Source organism: Vulpes lagopus, chromosome 18 (assembly GCF_018345385.1).
Source record: "Vulpes lagopus strain Blue_001 chromosome 18, ASM1834538v1, whole genome shotgun sequence".
Lineage (NCBI taxonomy): Eukaryota > Metazoa > Chordata > Mammalia > Carnivora > Canidae > Vulpes > Vulpes lagopus.
The window spans coordinates 20,775,203-20,794,397 of NC_054841.1; the positions used below are offsets into that span (position 1 = coordinate 20,775,203).

Here is a 19,195-nt window from a genome sequence, read left to right on the forward strand (position 1 = left end):
CCCACTCAAAAGACAGTGACAGAGTCCACAAGTCACAGATGTGGTTCATCAATGCTGATCTATGTCAAGACCATACAGAGGCGTGATCAACCCAAAATATGGAGTGTTCCTTCTATTACTTGTCAATCCACTGGGCAAAAATTGCCAGGCCATTATGTCTTAAACACTTCTCATTAGAAGTACACATATGTAGTTCACCCACAGCGCTCCACAGTCATGTAAGTGCCAGAAAACTGATTTGACAGCCACTTCCAGTTTTTTTCCAATAAAATTTTTATTCAGGAGTGAAAGTTTTAAATAAACAATTTATGAAAAGTTAGTCAAGATGCAATAGATGAGTCAAATTCAACCTACTAAGCCACTGACTGGCAGCTAGAAATTAATCTAAAGCCACCCTGTGGCTAGGAAAGGTGGGGCTCAGACATTCTACAGGAGGCTGCAGAGAATGTGCATTGTTCTAATCACTCTCAGTCCCTAAAGAGCTAAGGTAACTAAATTAGTTTAAGAGCTACTTCAATGGTTTATGTCTTCTTTTACAGGAAGGAGAAAAATGGCCCTATTATTGTCATATGAACCATGCATTAGACTTCTTCCAAACAAATCCCCAATTGCTGCAATCTACCCCATTCTGAGGTTCTTTCAAAAACCTGGAGTCCACTGGTCTCACCTCCAGCTACCATAAGCCCATATCCTCCTAAGCTCCAAGTATACTCACTCCACAATGAATTTTGTGAAGATGGAATTCTCTCTTACCTCCAGGGTCATTACACATGCTACTACTTTGTTAGTAACAACCTGCTTCTACCTTTTTACCTACTGTGAACATAACTGCAGATATCAGGAAAATGTCTTTTCCTCCTAAACTCCAAACGAGGTTAGGTTTTCCTGGTTATGGCTCCTAAAACATGCTTCTAATTAACATACTTTACAATTCTTGTTTATTTAGTCATCTGTCTTCCCCCCCTTAGACAGTAGTTTGGGGAGGTTAGATACCCTGTAGAGCTTGTTCACCACTCTAATTCTGGAACTCTCGTTTTCTAGTAGTTCACTAATAATTTGAAATAGTGCTTATAATAAAAATAAACATTTTGAGACTTTGATAAATTTCTTAAAGTATCTTCAATTTGATAAGCTAACAGTGTTATACGGATTATAGTAAAATTCTAAGATCATGTAGTCATAATGCCCTACACATCTAATACTGTATTTGATAAATACAATTTCGGCCCTTTCCTAGTCAAAAATTGGTAGGTGCCTGCCTATTCCGTGTTTCAACTATTCATTTCCAACAGATGCTTTAAATCTTTTGTCATTTACTCTCAGTTTCCCATTATCCCCTTTTATTTTTCTTCATCATTCTCCTACTCTAAAACTTAAAAGTTTTCTTTAACTTAAATTTTAGTTAAGTCTTCCATTTTTACCCTTTACTTTATTTCAGGAGGTCTTTTCCCAAACATATGCTAAGCAGGCCTCAACTGAAATTTACTTGCTTTCGAAATTACCTAGAAGATGAACTCCTCAGGAGGAAAGACTGTTACTTACTTCTATACCCAGGCACAGTGAGCCACACAGAAGATGTTCAGCAAATATCTACTGCTATTTTTCACTCTTCTTAAACAACTGGGCGTAGTTTTAGCTTTTTGTTGCTAACCTTCTGTATTTTAGTTTCTTTTGTCCTATCAATCTAAATTCCTTAAGGGGAAGAAAGACACATTGTAGCTCCTCCCTAATCACATTCTTTTGAGCATCAAGACTTAGGACTCTGAGCGTGATAATTTTCATTAATTCCATTCTGAACTGGTTCACGAGTCTTTAAGCATCAAGTATAACCTATCTCCTACTATGGATAAGCACAAGGCAAGTAAAACTTTTTACATTTACAGCATAAAAAATTATCCCCCAAATTCAGAAATCTTACCTCCTGGTTTGTTTTCTGACCTGGTTTCATATAGAAAATAAAAACTGTGTCAAAGGGACGACATGGCAAGAGATCCAGATATCCAATGTCATCAAAAAATCCAGGTATCGTGGAGTCAAGTGCAATAAGGTGAGGAGGTAGGCGACTATTTGCAGGTTCCTACCACCAAAGGAAGAAAGGAGAAATTATTATCTCTTTTCACTACTCTGATTATAAAACCAACACTTGGGCAGCCTGTGTGGCTCAGCAGTTTAGCGCCACCTTCAGCCCAGGGCGTGATCCTGGACACCAGGGATTGAGTTCCAGGTCAGGATCCCTGCATGGAGCCTGCTTCTCCCTTTGCCTGTGACTCTGACAGCCCCCTCCACTCCCCGTATGTTTCTCATAGATAAATAAAATCTTTAAAAATATATATAAGACCAACACTTGTTCATAGTTTAATAAATATTAAGTAAAAAACTTATACAGTGGCAGGAATAAGCACCACCATTATCCTAAAGAAACTATTTAACATTCTTGTGTACTTCCTATCAATTGTCTTTTTTGTTAAAGACAATAGAGATCATACTATGATTGTAATTTTGGTTAAGTGGCCCAGTCTTGATTTCTGCTCAGGTCATGATCTCAGGGTTGTGAGATTGAGCCCCACATCAGGCTCTGCACTGGAGCCTGCTTGAAATTCTTTCTCTCTGTCCTTCCTGCCACTTCTGTGAGCTCAGAGTAATGTTCATACTCTCCACCACCAAGTCACTTTTCTACAACACAGAACATTTTCCATCAGTGTGCTGAAACCTAAAACTACCAATGTTGCCCCTTCTTTCCTTTTTTTTTTTTTAAGATTTTATTTATTTATTCATGAGACACAGAGACACAGGCAGAGACACAGACAGAGGGAGAAGCAGGCTCCTCGCAGGAAGCCTGATACGGGACTCAATCCTGGACCCAGGATCATGCCATGAGCCAAAGGCAGCCACTCAACCGCTGAGCCACCCAGGTGCCCTTGCCCCTTCTTTTCTAAAAAGTTAAATGGCCTTTAACCAAGCAGCTGCTAGGGAGTGAGGGCAGGGGACAACTTGCGCAATGAATAACTTTTTGCTTAGCACTCTTCAACTGTGCTTTTCAAAATAAAGAGGCCTTAGTACAAATCCCAAATTCACCTCAAGCAAGCTATTTCACACTTTTGAGCCTGTTTCCACATCTAGAAAATAGGAATAGTATCTCTTTTCTTTATAAAACTGTTTTAAGGATAATGGAATGAAGAATAATGGCAATATCAGGGCCCTGGCTGGTTCAGTCAGTAGAGTGTGTGACTCTTAATCTCAGGGTTGTGAAATTCAAGTCCCACACTGTGCATGGAGCCTATTTAAAAAAAAGTGGGGGGGGGGCAGTATTTACCTTCCAGGCTGGCCAGCTGTGTGCTAAATAAAGCATGAAGCATCTCACCCAGTCTCACACAGCCATAGTGAGGTGGGTACTTTCATCGTCTCCTCACAGATGTGGAGCTAAGAATCAGAGACGTCAGGCAACTGCCCAAGACTGCACAGCTGGCAAGCATTAGTGCAGGGCTATAAACCCAGCCAGTCTGATCTTAGAACCTACACAACATAAGAAGTTCTCGGCTCACAAATACTTGTTACTTTTTAAAAGTGGTATGAAAGAGCAGAGATCATTATAGCCTGTACCTTCAGTCATAAATGTTCATTAGGGGAAGATTTTTAATATTCTTTTTCTAATTATCTATAGATTTCATTTATACATGTGATATGGGTCCTACACAGGGAATTTCAGAACTTGGTGTATTACCAAAGAATCTCCCTCACATAGGGGGATTGTCTCCTCAATCCTGAAGGATTCGTGGGACAAACTGTCTTGGACTTACAAAGTAAAACTGCAGCACCACAGAATTTCATTTACTTGCATGCAGGGTAAGATTTATTTTTTTAATTTCTTCTATTTACATAAAAAATGTTTTAGCTATCATCAACTTCATGTTAATTTATGAATATATTTACTCAAAGATATTTAGGAAAATTACCTTCAATGCTTCTAAAGACAAAAATCCAAAGTGTGAAAGGAAGAGGCGTGCTGTTTGGAATTCTTGGGCAGGAGGTGGAGGCTTACAATCCGTAATTGGATCAGGAAAACTTCTCTTCTGCAATTCTTCCTCACTTTGTTGTTCAAGGTGTATTTCATAAGCAATCTGCTGGGCCATGCCATTCCTTAATTTTTCATGTCTCTCTTCTAACTGAAATAAACCAAATATTTAATTTTTTTGGAACTATCTTTAAAAAGTAATAGGATTAATCATAATTTAAAAATAAAGTATTAAGCAGTGAAAAAATGCAGATAATTTTCAGTGATCAACACTGAGTTTCAACTCAATAGAAAACGCAACCAAACATGTTCAAGGTTAAAACAAATACCAAAAACCCCTGTGCTATCGCCTCAACAATGATGTCCTTCATCTCCTTGCTGTAAATGAAACCATTCTATCTCTGCTTCCCCTCAAACAGGCAAGAAAGGAGACAGAGTTGTTGCTTTCATTCCCACTCCCAGATCACTGTCCACCCTCACCCTGCAGGGGCCTCATGTTGAAAGTCTTCGTCCATATGGATTACTCCACTAGACTCAGAGACTCTCCGCAACCCTTGCTTCCCTTCTGAACAATTCTAATTTAAACTCCATCCTCTGTGGTGCGAGCAATGATCCTTGCAATTGCTTGGCTTTTATTTCCATAACCTCCTCAAACTTCACAACTTTGGCCATCCATGAGCACACTCTGTACCTTAGAGAAGCTGTACTTTAAGAATTACAATCCTGAGATTCTCTCCTCCAAGCATAAGACCCGTCCTACAGCTCTCCCACACTTTCACTCCTCAAGCTGTGCTTTCCCAGCACCGTGAGCATTCAATTCCTCCTATTTTCCCAGGCCATTTAGTACCTGGCTTTATCTATACCTACTTCCCAACCAAGCCTAATCCCCCAAGTCTAACATCTTAGTACCTCTTCTAAACATATAAATGGCTATGTTTTTTGACTCTTCCATATTTTTACCCCATCCACCTCCATACCACTCAAATTTTTTAACTTAATGCCTCCAGACCTCAAGGATTTTCGAAGAAAGTCAGCACAGTGAGTTAAGTAATTTCACTACAGGCGATGCTACTTAACTTGGGCTGGGCTGCCTGGCAATATTATGAGCCATCTTTTATTCCCTATTTCATTGCTAAGAGCTAAAATTAAAATTTACATAAGATCCCTCAGTTTCCCTCCTTTCCACCTTTAAATGTCTCTGAATCTCAACCTGCTCTCTCCTCCTCTATCTTACCAGAAATATGGTTCTTCTAGATGCAATCACTTAGAATCTTGACCCTACTGCCTCCAGGGCCTTATTCTATTAATCATGGTTTTTCCTAACCCATCTTACAGTGTTAGCAGACACAGGCCCTTCTCCACTGCTTCCTTCCTCTCAGCTTCTAAGCATGTTCATATTCCTCACATCCATGAGTTTAAAAAAAGAGAGAAAGGAAAAAGAGAAGTAAAAGCTAGCTTTGCCTTGCCTTAGCTATACAATTTCCTCATGCTATTATCTACTCTGTACCCTTAAGTGCTAACAGTATAGTCTATGTTCACTGTCGCTCATTGACCATGCCTCTCCCAGCCCCTTACCCTCCTGTCCCTGACTTTAACACTCCTTTGGAACTGCTCTCAAAGGTCACCTGCACGTTCATGCCAAAATCCAGGGGCCTCTCCTTAGTGCTCCTTCTCCCTCATCTCCCTGGCTAGTATAAGCAGCCTCCATTTCTGCCCTTCTGTTCTCTCATATCCTGACATCCTTCTGTCCCCTACTTCTTATAACTCTTCTCTCTTGACCTAAGATACCAATTACTTAATCTAACTATATATTAATCTAAAACCAAATACATTTTTCCCATCTTCCCAAATCTGTCCTCTTCCTAACTAATCCATATTTCTGTAAATAGCACTGATAGTTTGTCACTCAGGTTTAGAATCTATGCTCTTCAGCTCTTTGGCTTCCTTTACCAACTGAAGACTGCCTGGGTCTACCGCTATGGCACATTCCATGTGTTTCAACTTCCAGTATCAGTCAGGCGGTCCTTCCTTTTCCCTGTCTGGATGGTCAGCAAAGTCTCTGAATGGGTCTCCCTTCTCCAAATATCCTCCAAGAGAGTCTGATCATGTCCCTATCCTACAGAAACCTACCACGGACCAGCCCTGGCAGCCCAGACACCTCTCTACGAGAGAAGTCCAGGTCCTTTCAATCAGCCACAAACTATAATCGTCTTCCATGATAACCTGGATGACAGAGATCTATGCCATCTTATGAATCACCTCCAGTAACATCAAAAAAAAAAAAAAAAAGCAGTCTCAACCATGGCAGTTGTTCAAGAATGTTTATAGTAATTCCCTTTAACAAAAGCTGACAATAACTTATCTTACTTCTTCAGTGACAATTTCATGCAAATCTGGAATGCTCAGATCTGCTTTCACAAAAGGAATCTTATCCACCTCTTCAGGAAATGGTCGATGTTTGACAGTATATTTAAATCCAACATCATTTTTAGGAATTGGACGAGGTTCAGGTACAAAAAGCTGTTAAAATAAAACAAATAATATTATGTGTATTACATTTGGTGCCATCTGTAATGACATGTACTTCCCTGGTCTCTTGGATGCCTGTTTTCCTGGGATTACATAACACTAGAACTCAGTAATAATCTACAAATACCACTGCTAACACAAAGGTAAATAGCCTGTGTTCCAGGGTACTCTTTTACTATTATAAAAACGTTCATCAATTTGTAGATTTTTTGACTTATGGGTTGTAAACCTCAACTGCCCCAGGCCAGAATCTCTCATATTAAGTGGCAAACCAATGGATAAGGCAGTTCAGAGCTTAAGACTCAAACGTTCCTCTTCCCCAAGGGGTCTCAAATTATCCTATATAACAAAGTACAAGTTTAGGTCCACTGGGGCTCTCTAGACAGTGAGTTCAAATGAATACCAAATCCAGATCCTCATGGCTCCAAATCCCTGCTTTAACATACATTAACTGTGCAGATTTGTTTTTGCAACTGAAGTGGAAATAATCCATCACAAGGTTGTTGTAATGATTAAATAAAAATGTATAACACACATATTAAACCATCAACAAATTTTCGTTCTTTTCCTGATCTCCTTCCTCCTGTCTTTAATGCTAATTTAGTGGCTTACAGTGCTGACAGAATGTGATCTGCATGACGCCACCATGTGAAAACAGAGGTGTGTTCCTCACAGGGTAAAAACGCATCTGACCTAAAAGACATCTAAGATGTTAAATGATTTTAGACACATGCTCCAGTTTTGCGGTTGTCTCTCTTAAATGCTGGTGACATTTGATGAAGTCATATTTTAAAGAATTTTTAGTAACATAAGTATAAGCTTGTAATATAATAAGTGAAAAGAACAGCATACAAATGGGACTCAAATTCTATTTAATATTATTGTGTACAGAAAGTAAAAAATGTTGTAAAGAAATCCACTAAAATATTAAGAGTGACTACTACTAGAAAGTGAGAGTCCAGATGATAACTTCTTCCTGATTATCTGAATTTTCCAACCTTTTCCCATAAGCAAATTTTACTCACAAAATTACAAATGTTATAAAGAAAATAAACTATGCCACCCCAAATAAGATTTCAGTATATAGCATATTCAAAAAATTATAGGGCATATTATCAATTATACAGGAATAAATTATATAAAAACGATTTGAAACTAAGTCCTGCTGCCAGAGAGATCACGAATCTGGCCGAATGTTTTGCATATACGGTGTTTACCTGAGTTTTATTATATTTTAACACCACATAAAAAAATGAGGCCACAGCTCAGAACAGTAGTTCCTAATCATAAATGGATATCAGAATCACCTGGAAAGCTTTTTGAAAACACACCAACCTTAAAGATGTCTTTAAAGAGTAATTTAGTGGATGTGGGAATTATGGCCTTCTAAGATGATTCTGATGTGAACCACCTGACTGAACCCTGGCTAGGATCAAAAGTATTTACCAATGCATTTTGTTGGGATGTTATTTAACCTTTAAATCATAACACGCATGCACACTAGCATGCACTCACTCACTCCTTGTCACTTCCCTGTAACGTCTAATGGATACCTTCTGATTTGCTTTTGCTCCTCTGGGTAAAAGGCAAAGTTGTTGTGCCCAAGCAAGTCTTCCAGACATTCCTCGAACCAGCACAGTGACAGAGGGAAAAAAATCATCTGGAATAAAATATTGGTGTAAAAAGTTTTTATTTCAGACAACTATTTATAATACACCTGTTATCAACTGAAGAGCCTCTAATAATCAAAGTCCTAGCATAGTGTTTGAACACCACAGTGGTTTTTCTTAGTGGGCCACCTCTGTGGTTTCTGCCTTATCCACAGACCAAAAGTACTATTATCTTATTCTGTAACAACCACTTACTTTCTTTTTAAAACTTAAGTCTATTTTAAAAGGAAACAGTGTATCTTTAAATGGAAAACTGTGAATTGTGGTGTGCTAATAATGTGTTTTTTAAACACATGTTTAACAATACATAAAATAATGTTCAACATACTAACGTCATCTCACATGCCTCCAGTGGTACAAATATACATTTTTGGCAAACACTCTCCTAAGCAATACTCTTCCAGTGTTGAGAAGAACCAAAGTACAGAAAGGCAGACTGGGATTCTGCAGTGCTGCTGTTGCATTCATCCAGACCTGTGTGTTATCCACCACAGGCAGTCACTGTTCCATCCCAGGGAAGTTCAGAGGCAGGGGATGGGAGGGGAAAAAACTTAGGATGGACTTGGGGAATGGCCCAGATCCTCCTTCTTATTCCTCCCTTTTGTCTTGGTGTGAGAGTTAAACCTGTTCAAACTTTCTTTATCACTTCTTCTGTTATTAACTATTAAAATAAACTATAAAAATGTCCTTGTAAATCTATAAAATCCCATCTGCTTATGTTTTTAGTAGACTTCCGATGCAGTGAAATTACTGGGAATGAGAGAAGGGAAGTCCTAAAAAATCAGGAAGAGGGCTGACACTTACCCCTCAGGCCAGGAAACCCAAAGGGGACACTGGGATTTCAGACTCCTTAGCAGGTGGCTTGGGAGTAGAAAGCTGGAGGAATCATGAATAATAGGCACAAGCCAGGGAACCAGGGAAGAAAGTGAAGCAAGCCCTAGGTTCGGGATAGAGAAGAAGTACATGCAGGAAAGAGTTGGAACCAGCACTTCTGGAGTTGGAAAATGATTAAAGGCCACATCTATTTTTATATTAAAGTCTTTGTATCTTATCAATGGAAACCTGTGATGGTATTCACTTATCCCCTAACTATGGGGAAATGTCTCACTTTATTTTATGGATTCATGAGATCCTACTCCTACAATCTCAAAAGAATCTGCTTAGGACTGTAAGACACTGTTCACCTTTGTAAAGGTAAGAAGTCAAATCTTTAATTACTGAGAAAATCTTATGGGACAAGGACAACAGAAACACTCAAAATTTGGACACTAGTCCTAGCCATACCATGTACTTCCTGAGTAACCCTGACCAAGTCATAAATCCTCTCTGAGCCTCCATTTCTTCACCTATAAATGAAGGAACAGTGAATGATTCCCGGGACCCTCTCTGTGGGTTCTGTAACCTTCACTTTTCAAGAAATAAGGGTCTCTCTGAGAACATGCTTCCTTTACATACTGGCTGATTCCAACTACCATCAGAAAAAAAAATGTACTTTGAGTAGCCTGGGTTGCAGTGGTAATCATATACCTTGAGATGGTTTATAATTGAAGTTGAGGAGGGAACCAGTGCATGGTGTGTCAATGGAAAATCATTAAAGGGCTTTCAGGAGGGCACTGGCATGGTCAGATCCACATTTGAGGAAGAATACAATAGTGGCAGCAAGTAAGATTGGGGGCAGGGTCAGACATATTGGAAGCAGAAGGAAGGGGAGATCAGACTAAGTAGGAAGCAACTACAATAATCTCAGTAAGAAATAATAAGGCCCTGCATTTGGATGTATTGGGAGGGATGGAAAGGAAAAAAAGATTCAAGAGTCACTGGGTAGGTAGAAACTTGGACATCAATTGTGGAAAGGAGAATCAGGAAGGAGCAGGCCAAGACAATTCCTCAAACCTCCCACCTGTTTGGGTGGCCCCACAAAGTGGAGTGAGGGCCAGTAGAAGAGAAGGGCAAGATCCAAAGTTCAAGAAGAGTAATAATAATTTTTATACATAGAAAACAAAAAAAAATAAAATAAAACCCCACTAAAATAAACTTTTTATAGAACTAGAGAGCTCTTTTCTGGTATTTCAGATACATTCAAAGAGCCTCTAAAGATTCTGTTTAATACGTATATTCTATTTTCTGACCCTCTATTCTTCAGGTACTATTATCACACAGCTAGAAGACCTTTTGACAAATGCAAAATTCTGTAAATTTGCAGTCTTTTCTTCCCTGATCCTGGAAACAGCCTGAGAGTACTCATGAATATGTCAATTTAGCAGTGGAGAAGGCCCAAAGTGCTGAAACTTACTCTGTTCATTTCCAAGAGGTTGCTCCAGCATTGCCAGGATGACACTGTTATCCAAGACAAAGTACCGGAAACTATGCTTGTTTATGGTTGGCAGCCTTGAGTATTTAATCAAAGTGGTCTCATTCACCAGACTACAAGGAGAGGCAGGACCACTGGGTGAAGGAAACGCGCCGAGCAACTGCATAATACTATGGAGAATGCAAAAGATAACAGTAAATCCCCAAAGCAAAATCTTAGGTTAACCTCACGCATCAATGTGTCCTTCTACTTTGAATTTTAAGTGACCACAGCCATGCTTCCTCTTTGCAAGTCAGATTACTCTCTGTGGTGGACACTGTGGTATGTGGTCCAGATCCTGCCTTCAAGACTGAAAGCTTCATTCCCCCACAGCACAGAGAGATGGTGGCCACAGCTTTCAGCTGCATCCCTCTCTAGGACTTGCTCTCAGTCAAGAAAAAGCACCTCACCCCAAATCAACGTTTTGTCCCAGGACAACCCACAGCCAGTGAAAGGGTGTGGGGGTATCAAGTCCCAGGCCCCTTGCCCTATCTCTGAGACCCTGAAGGCCCAACCCAGCCCCAGAGTTCTTTGCTGCATTTGTTCCAGCTTAGTCCTTCCCTCTGCTCAGCCCTGCCCCCTTCACTCCCATAAGCACCTGATCCTAAGAGCACCTTCTAATAAACTTCTTGCAAGGAAACTTCTCTCAGAGCTTGCTAACCCAGAGAACCTGACTAACCACATCTCCAAACTGTGGAGCTCCCAAAGATATATTGAAAAAAACATGTTATGTGCTCCAGGTATCAGGACTGTGCTAACTAACGCCTTCTAGCCCTAGAAAAGGACCCAAAGACAAGCCAAATCTCAATTTTTCAGATGAGGAAATTCAGGTTCAGATGTGATAAGTGATCTTTAAGCAACCAGAAACCAGGGATTGCTGCCTTAGCACTGTGCGGCCCTGAGTAGACACTGTCCTCATTTTACAGATGAGACTAGAGGCATTACTAGTACATCTCACAGAACTATTGTAATTACTAAATAAGAATATTTACGAAAAAAAAAAATGCTTTGTAAACTGGAATACAACTACACAAGACTCAACATTCAGAAATGTTTATGTCCGTAGAAATTTCTGCATACATTCAATTAACAATAATAATTGGCACTTATCATGAGGCACTGCTCTAAGCACTTTACAAACGTTCTTTTATTTAGCTATCAAAACAACCCTATAAGATAAGTACCATAATTATTCTCATTTTATAATGAAGAACTGAAGCACAGAAAGTACCTTGTAATAATTTTACCTTATGGTCCTAATATTACCTTGATCCCTCATATGCATCTCATGTAGATCAGACATACTACTGGTTTGCCGCAAAGCCTTCTCCATATGCACCTCATTTGTAAAGCTAATACTCTCCAACACATTTTTGTCATCTCAATCTTTAACTTGAGTGGCCTCTCCCTTTCTCCTTCATTCTAATGCCTGAACCCAAATACCTTTGATAATGGAAGGCAACACTGCTCAACAGACGTTTTTCATCTAAAATTTTCCCTCCTGTTAGGAGAATGATCTAAAAATTGCAAAGACCAAGAGAATCTGATGGTGAGTTCAAGCCTCTAAGGATTTGTGGAAAACAGATGAACAGCAGACCAGAAAATAGGAAAATAGGAAAATGTGACTTCATATAGTGAGTGACTAGACCAAAAAGGTGGAGAATGGTTTCTGAAATCAAGACATACAAGTTTTTGATGGTGTATGGTATAAATCTGGAGACATCATTAAAATATCCCTGTCAATCTGAATGGAAATCTCTGCTGAGGGGCACCTGGGGGGCTCAGTGGTTGAGCATCTGCCTTTGGCTCAGGTTGTGATCCTGGGGTCCTGGAATGGAGTCATGCATCAGGCTCCCTGCATGGAGCTTGCTTCTCCCTCTGCCTATGTCTCTGCCTCTCTCTCTCTCTCTCTCTGCCTCTCATGAATAAAAAAATAAAATCAGGTCATCAATAAAATAAGATTTTATTTATTTATTCACGAGAGGCACAGAGAGAGAGGCAGAGACATAGGCAGAGGGAGAAGCAGACTCCCTGCAGGGAGCCCGATGCGGGACTTGATCCCCAGACCTCCTCAGACTGGGTTCACACCTTGAGCCAAAGGCAGATGCCCCAATGCTGAGCCATCCAGGTGTCTGTCCCAATAAATAAAACCTTAAAAAAAAAAAAAAAAAAAAACTCTGATATATGCTTTGTGAATCTATCTCTGTTCAACATTTTCATGAGTGTCTTTGATTAGGAAACATGCATAGCAGGCTCATTAAATCTTTGGTTGACCAAAAGTTGAGTTGCAAACTAGTATGTTAGAGGAGGAGTTGGGATCCATAATGAGGCAAATCTTACATAACGAGATCTCAAGTTTAAATGTAGAGTTCTGTACATCCAAATACCCCCAAACAAGTAAGTACAGGATGAGAAAAACAGACAAAAGATAAATGTGTGAAAAAGACTCTAATTTTAGTTGACTTTATGCAAATCATCAAGTTCTCGAAAACCCAGTGCAGTCTCCAAGTACATTTTAATGAAAATATAATGTCCTATAGAGTGTAAATATCATCCGACCCCACCTAGAATATTGTACTTGTAAACCACCTTTAAGAGGTATGTAGTCAAACCCACACCACTGAGAGAATAACCAGGATAATAAAGGTACTTGAATCTCTGTCATACAACAAATAGCTTGAAGTATTGGCGAAATGAATCACTATCTTCATGAGCACTATCTTCAGACATTGTTACTGCCTGGAAAAAAGGACTCCTCCTCTATCAAGAGTTTGAATTAGGGACCCTGGGTGGCTCAGCAGTTTAGTGCTTGCCTTTGGCCCGGGGCACGATCCTGGAGTCCCGGGATCGGGTCCCACGTCAGGCTTCCTGCGTGGGGCCTGCTTCTCCCTCTGCCTATGTCTCTGCCTCTCTGTCTTTCATGAATAAATAAATAAATAAATAAAATATTTAAAAAGAAAAAGCAAAAACGAAACGTTAAAAAAAAAAAAAAAGAGTTTGAATTAGAAACAAAAGGTAGAAGGTGGGCAGCCTGGGTGGCTCAGCAGTTTAGCACTGCCTTCAGCCCAGGGCCTGATCCTGGAGACCCAGGATCGAGTCCCACGTCAGGCTTCCTGCATGGAGCCTGCTTCTCCCTCTGCCTGTGTCTCTGCCTCTCTCTCTCTCTCTCTGTGTCTCGCATGAATAAATAAATAAAAATCTTTAAAAAAAATACCATAAGTTCAAATTATATATATATACATACATATACATATATATATATACACACACATATATATATATATATATATATATATATATATATATAAAAGTAGAATGCAAAGTGGGAGAGATTTCAGTTCAATGTAAACATCAAATTTTTAATAATAAAAATGAAATGGGAACCTTGGGGGTTAGAGTATCCCCAAATTAGAGACTAAATACTCTGTAAACATGTCTTACAAGTGGCCTAAGCAGAGCGCCTGCTGAAAAAACTTCCAAGAGTCCTAATTCTGAATTTGTATTAGTACATGAAGGAGAAAACACCCAAACCAGCCAATCTGTACTTCATAACTGTCTACTATTCTTAGCATTGTGAGAGGTGTTAAAGAAGGAAATGTGGCCTCTGCCCAAGTTGGGGAGACAACACTAGCATATATCAAATATAACCAGATATGATCGTGACAGTATAGAATTCCATACTATGCAGTAGGGTCTGGCTAAATGAGCAGAGGTGCAGAAAAGAGTCATCATTTAGAAGCAGAATAGCCAAGGAAGGTTCCAAGGAGGTAGCTAGATCTGATGTGAGCACTGAACAGTAAGAGGATGTGACCCTCCGGGAAAAGAAGGAAGTCATGAAACCCAGGGAATACACAAAGACAGGTATGAGCATGCCCAGTTCACAGCCACAAATGGCCTGCCAGGTCCCACTATGGCAGAAGGGATGTGCTGGGAAATATCAGACAGTGTAAGTGAAGACAGAGTAAGGAGGGCCTTGAAAACTGGACAAGGAGTTCGGACAACATAGCAGGAAACAGAGATCTATTCAGTTTTCAACCACTCAAGCAGCAAGAAAAAAAAAGCAGTTCCTAAGGACGAGTTAAAAAATGGAATGCAAGATCAACAGGAAGGGTAAGATTAAATACAGGGAAATTAGGCAAGAAGTGAGAAGAGCATAAACCAGCATGCTGAAGTTAGAGGGGATGGGGGAAATACTTCCAAAAATAAAGTCTACTAGACTCAGTCACCGGCTTCGTATGTCAATGACAAATAAAGCAGAGAGAAAATCAGAAAAAAAAGCCAAAGGTCTGTCTGTGTTTGCATAACCAGAAAACAGCAGTGATGCAGACATAAAGCCGTAATTTTGAGGGAACAGTGAGATTTATTTTGGGACAGGTTTCATGATGACAGTACTCTGCAGGGCCCTCTTCAAGACAGGTAACTGGAGATATCATTTGTGGAATTGCCAGCAGAGACAAGACAGCTGCAGATAAAACAGATGAGCCACCTAGATAACCACTGGCTAGGATGCCTGGAAGCCAGGGCTCACTACTCATTCTGAGCACACATCCAATTCTCATTGCCAGTCATAGTCTCATCAGAATGTCTCACTGAGGCTGGATACAGCAGACTTACTCTTGTATAATACAGAGTTCCCAGTGAGAAATGCTCTCCCCCGTTCTCTCTATATCCTTCTTACTCTTCCAGGCACACATCAAGACTCAGTTCTTTCATAAAGCTTTTCAGTCTACCCCACACCCACATGGTCTTCTCTGTGAACTTTTTTTTTTTTTTAAGATTTATTTACTTATTTGAGAGAGAGAGAGAGAGAGAGAGAGAGAGAGAGAGAGAGATGCCTGGGTGGTTAAGCATCTGCCTTTGGCTCAGGGTATGATCTTGAAGTTCCGGGATCAAGTCCCACATTAGGTTTCCCACGGGGAGCCTGCTTCTCCCTCTGCCTATGTCTCTCTAGGTCTCTCATGAATAAATAAGTAAAATCTTAAAAAAAAAAAAAAAAAAAGGAAAGAGAGGGAGAGAGAAAGGGAGTGTGTGTGCCATACGTGTGTGTGCGCATACACAGAGTGGTGGGGAGGGGCACAGCAAGAGAATCTTTGAGCAGACTCTCTGCACAGAGCCCAAGATGGAGCTTGATCTCACCATTCATGAGATCATGACCTGAGCTGAAACCAAGAGTTGGACACTTAACCAACCAAGCCATCCAGGCACCTCCCTGAACTCTTATTATTTCTAATACTCATCATCTGTGTAAGCAAATGTTTCAACAGCCACATTCACATTTTTCTGATTTTCTAGCTATTAGCCAAACTTCCAGAATCCCACTGAATGCCTAGCTAGCATAGTAAGCAGGACTAAACTGAAGCATGCGTGCTTCTAAAAATGTACTGAGTAACCAAAGCCCACAAGGAAGAGATCCAACTTTATTGCACATGCCTCAAGTGACAGACCACTAAACTCCAAAGACTCTGGGACCTTGGTATGGCCAACGTACATACAAATCCGCGAGTAGTCTTGCCTACCACTTTAAGACCACAACGAGCAATCCAGACTGACCAGACATCCTCCTTCCTGCTCTCATGTGTTCTGGGTCTTCAACCACACTCACCCTTTCCTAAGTCCCATCTTTCCATCTGCACTATGATTCTACCTAATCTTCTCCACTCAACTCCTTCCCTTTAATCCATAAATGGGCCTACATTGCCTTCCTTCCCTCTTTCCACTTTCCTCATTTATCTGCCAAATGCAAACTCTCTAAGCAATCTCTGCTACTTTTCTAAGGTTCCAACCTGTTTCCATTCCTTCACTACCTAAATGATTAGGTAGTGAATCTTCTCTTGCTGCCTTAACTACTCCTTAATCTGGCTTCTGATGAAACTTCATCTATCCTGTGAAAGTCAGGTCCAATGTCATCTTCTCTAGAAATCTCTGATTTCCCCTTAGCTGGAATTATTCATTTCCCCCTTCCAACACATTATTATACCTCTTCTCCTGGAGCACTTATTCTCCTCCCAACATTACAGCTATTTGTGTTCATCTCTTATCTTCCCTACTGGACAAGAAGCTCTTTGAGGGTGGTAACTGAATCTGATTTATTTTTACAACCCTATTATGAGTTCCTAAGAGGGAACTCAAGAAATCCTGACTGAATGAACTTCTAATATGTACTATAAATGTAACAGACTACAGACCACTAAGCTAAAAAGGAGGAGACCTAATAGTGTGACCTCAGGCAGATCCCATCTCTGGACTCAGGCACCAAAGTGAAGAGGAGAGTAAAGTTCTCCAAGATCCTTTCTAATTCTACCACGACATGTCTTCAATTAATGCCACCTAGCACAGAAAAACAAGGACTCAAACTCCCAGCCCCACATTCCTGGTTTGGTTCCCAAAACATGTTTTTCCTTTCCACTTTACTTCTAGAGAAAAAGTTTCCTGGAAGGTTATATCACTTAATGCTGAACAACTGAGGAGAGGAAACAACATGGATCATAGCTAACCCCATCTAACTGCCAGGCACAATCCCTGTGCAGTCACTTTCATACCATGTTAGAGTGGCTTCAGCAGCATCCTTTACCCTCATAGATGCAGGGTTTGGCTCCTTATCTCCTTTGTACTTGACCTCTTGCTCACTGTTCTTGGACTTACTTCCTGAAATACCCAGTTCCACAATCTCCAATACTTCCTTAAGACAGTCCTAGAAGCAGGAGAAGCAAATCAGTTTTTGTAATATACCTATCTTGTGAGAAGATAAGTACATCAAAATGCTAAAAGTGGTTGTGTTTTGGCTGGTGGGCTCAAGCTTCCTTCTCATTTTAATAGGTGTATGTTAATTTCACAATAATATAATAAACTTTGCCCCACAATTTCTCTTTAAAGAAATGAATTTGAGTGTTGAGTTAGATAATAATTAATGATAAATCTAATTCAATCTTATCAGTCATAATTCTTATAAAATTACCACAGACTATAGGATCAAGAAAGCCCAAGTTAAAGAGACAGAACAGTAATTCACCTAAACCCGGGGTAATTTAATAAGACATATTAGATTGTCCAAAAGGAAGTTCATCAGTTACTGACATTTTTAAGCAATTCTTGGTACCATAACGTTAGAAACCATAAAGAAAATAACTAAGATTTAATCAACAGTATTATTTTATAAACGATATAAAGCTCTCCATAAATATTCAACGAGCCTGATATCTCTTACTTATACTATGAATTCTTCATAACTGCCTGCCTCCATATAAGGAAATTATTAAATAAAACAATGTCAAAGGAAATCAGCCTAGATATCTGGGATATCTGGGCCCACCTGAAAGTGGAAAACATGTGAAATGCAATTTTTACATACAGGCAAACCTTTACATCAAGCTATGCTCTAGGTTTGCAGCCTGGCTACCAACTGCCCTTTGAAGTTTGGCAATGGGTGATCAAAGTGCCTTCTGACCATCTTGAGGCTACCACATCCTTTCAAGAAAGAATATTCTTGATAGTTCAGATAAATCAGTCAAGGCTCTATCTTTCAAAAGAACTTCTCTATGGGTTAATTTGCAACCAAATACAAGCATGATGACAATTTTTGAGTTGTGCTCAAAAGGACAAGTGTTCTATCAAAATATAACAAGTATATTCAGTTTAAAGTATGCAATATTGTATTTAAATATTCTCTTTTAGGAGGCATTTTCCCAACATACATTTTTTTTCCTCCTTCCTCTTTTAAGATCTAGTAAACTGGGACGCCTGGGTGGCTCAGCAGTTGGGTGTCTGCCTTCGACCCAGGGCATGCTCCTGGAGACCCAGGATCGAGTCCCACATGGGGCTCCCTGTGTGGAGCCTGCTTCTCCCTCTGCCTGTGTCTCTCATGAATAAATAAATAAAATCTTTTTTTAAAAAATTAAAAATAAGATCTAGTAAACTAACCTTTTCATCAAGCATATCAGGATGCTCTGTCAGCCAGACACAGAGACACTGAAAAGCTGCTACTATCATGGAGTGCAGATCGCGGGAGTGAAGAGGAGCTGGCCGACTACACTGGTACACGATGTAGCTGCACACAGAACTGATGGCTCGTTTCCGGTCTCCCGAGTCAACCATCACCTTCACCTGAGCATATTCATATGGGAAACACAGTTAGCCAGAAACTGTACCAATTTCACAGTATCTTCACTGTAGCCTGGCCTTTCTGACACAGTAATACACCACAGAAAACTTTGCTTTTTAAAATATTATTTATACAGAGGCACCTTCGTGGTTCAATCAATTAAGTGTCCAACTCTTGATTGTGGCTCAGGTCAGGGTTTAAAACCAAGGCCCAGATGGGGCTCTGTGCTGCAGGTAGAGTCTGCTTGAAATTCTCTCTCCCCCTCTCTCTCAAATAAATAAATATATCTTAAAAATAAAATATTATTTATACAGAGAAACAATATTTCAGATAAATTATCACATAATACTCTATAAAATCAGAGGACATTTTTCAAACTCTACAACAGTTATTTCATTTTAGCATATTTCTTCATTGGCTAAAACCGTTTTAAACTCCTAGATGCACCTATTCATCATTGCTAGATATCAAAAGAATAGCTGGCAATGCAACATGTGTACATTTCTTAAGCCCTATAACCCGATGCTGCAGTGATG

General features: G+C 39.8%; 1 protein-coding gene across 10 annotated transcripts in view; it reads right to left on the bottom strand.

Moving 5' to 3' along the window:
• RALGAPB (Ral GTPase activating protein non-catalytic subunit beta) overlaps positions 1 to 19,195 on the bottom strand; it is an 83,532-nt gene that overhangs the window by 21,005 nt on the left and 43,332 nt on the right. For all 10 annotated transcript variants that reach the window (XM_041732711.1, XM_041732707.1, XM_041732706.1 and 7 more), the window contains 7 exons: positions 18,479 to 18,661; positions 17,101 to 17,252; positions 10,505 to 10,692; positions 8,095 to 8,201; positions 6,380 to 6,532; positions 3,954 to 4,163; positions 1,919 to 2,077 (listed from right to left, as the gene is read on the bottom strand). In XM_041732711.1, the coding sequence (XP_041588645.1) occupies positions 1,919 to 2,077; positions 3,954 to 4,163; positions 6,380 to 6,532; positions 8,095 to 8,201; positions 10,505 to 10,692; positions 17,101 to 17,252; positions 18,479 to 18,661 (1,152 nt within the window). The remainder of the gene's footprint in view (positions 1 to 1,918; positions 2,078 to 3,953; positions 4,164 to 6,379; positions 6,533 to 8,094; positions 8,202 to 10,504; positions 10,693 to 17,100; positions 17,253 to 18,478; positions 18,662 to 19,195) is intronic.